Source organism: Anneissia japonica, unplaced genomic scaffold (assembly GCF_011630105.1).
Source record: "Anneissia japonica isolate Jap-2015-1 unplaced genomic scaffold, ASM1163010v1 scaffold18122_len1244_cov189, whole genome shotgun sequence".
NCBI classification, from domain to species: domain Eukaryota; kingdom Metazoa; phylum Echinodermata; class Crinoidea; order Comatulida; family Comatulidae; genus Anneissia; species Anneissia japonica.
This window is the reverse complement of record NW_022703650.1, coordinates 1-1,244: the sequence shown is the minus strand read 5'-3', so window position 1 is coordinate 1,244 and position 1,244 is coordinate 1. Positions and strand designations below refer to the sequence as shown.

The 1,244-nt window shown below is 32.5% G+C and overlaps 1 protein-coding gene across 1 annotated transcript; it reads right to left on the bottom strand.

The window, feature by feature from the left end:
* Positions 1-128: 128 nt before the first annotated feature.
* Positions 129-1,235, bottom strand: LOC117104493 (peroxisome assembly protein 12-like). The gene is made up of 3 exons (XM_033245345.1): positions 1,107-1,235; positions 804-885; positions 129-336 (listed from the first exon to the last, which is right to left on the bottom strand). Exons 1-3 carry the CDS (start codon positions 1,159-1,161, stop codon positions 144-146), a joined length of 330 nt encoding a protein of 109 aa, XP_033101236.1. The 5' UTR covers positions 1,162-1,235; the 3' UTR covers positions 129-143.
* Between the last annotated feature and the right edge of the window lie 9 nt (positions 1,236-1,244).

Genomic DNA, 1,244 nt, shown 5'->3' with positions numbered 1-1,244 from the left:
CGTGAATTAGCTTACGCCTGGCGTAAGCTACGCCAGTCTTACGCCGTGTGTGTGAACATAGCCTAAAAGTATAAAAGATACAATACATAAAAATGAACCATACAAAGAGAAATAAAATGATACATTTCATGATAAAACAACTATTATTTACATACACATGAGGGTGGTGGAGGAGTAGGGAGCGAGGTTAAGGCAACCCTGGATTGCTCATTTTCACTGGCATACCACCATTCTAGAAACTGTAGGAAAAATACAGCCACGGAAAGTCCTTGGGAAATGCCTTGAGCTGAGAGAGCAAGGAACCGCCTACAGTATATTAATAGTTTACTTGTCCAACTGAAAAGATAAGTTGAATTTGATTACAAGTTATTTATATATTTATTATACTGTGTTTAAAAAATGATAAATCTTACAGCAGTATCGTATCCAGGAGTTGGTAATGGGTGTGGTGCTGAATAGAAATACTACATCCACTTAACTGTACGCAAGGCGCAAAACCTGGAACGGAGCATATCAATGGCTATGACTACACCATCACTTTGCCAATATTTCCATTAATTGATTTTTTTTTTACACCTGAACAAAAAGGCACCTTGAAAACCCCCTGGGTGCACCACTGCAGAGCAAAAAGACAAATATTCTAATCTGCTGCAATTTTCTTTCAATAGCAATGTACTCATAAGCAACGATATAAACATCCATATGACAATAAATACAGGGGTTTTTTTTAATGGTCTTGTTATTTTTGGAGTCCCATTTCTTCTTTGAAATTTGTTGCCTATACAAACATTTGTCCCACGAACCTGGTTGTGTTTGGAATCTCAGTTTCTTTCTTTACCATAAGGTTCAGCATATCAGCTTTGGTGAGGTTGCTCAATTTAACACCTTTATTAATTCAAAATGATAAAGATAATTAATACTAAAAACAACTATTAAAATCAAAATTATCAACCTTTTATTATCATGTTTATTTCTACACGATTTAGCATCTGAACACAAATCTCAAATATATGTTATAAAATATTATTCAATATTCAATATTTAAAAAAAGTTTCAATTTATAAAATATTATTAAATACAAATGATATTTTATTCTTTATATTTACCAGACAGTTGTATAAATGGAGAGTGGTAATCAGACTTCCTAAACAGGTATGCCATTTGGTATGCTAATACTGCCCCCTATTGATAAAAAATAACAAATTATATTGAAATATACCATCACAATTAACATTTTTTTATAA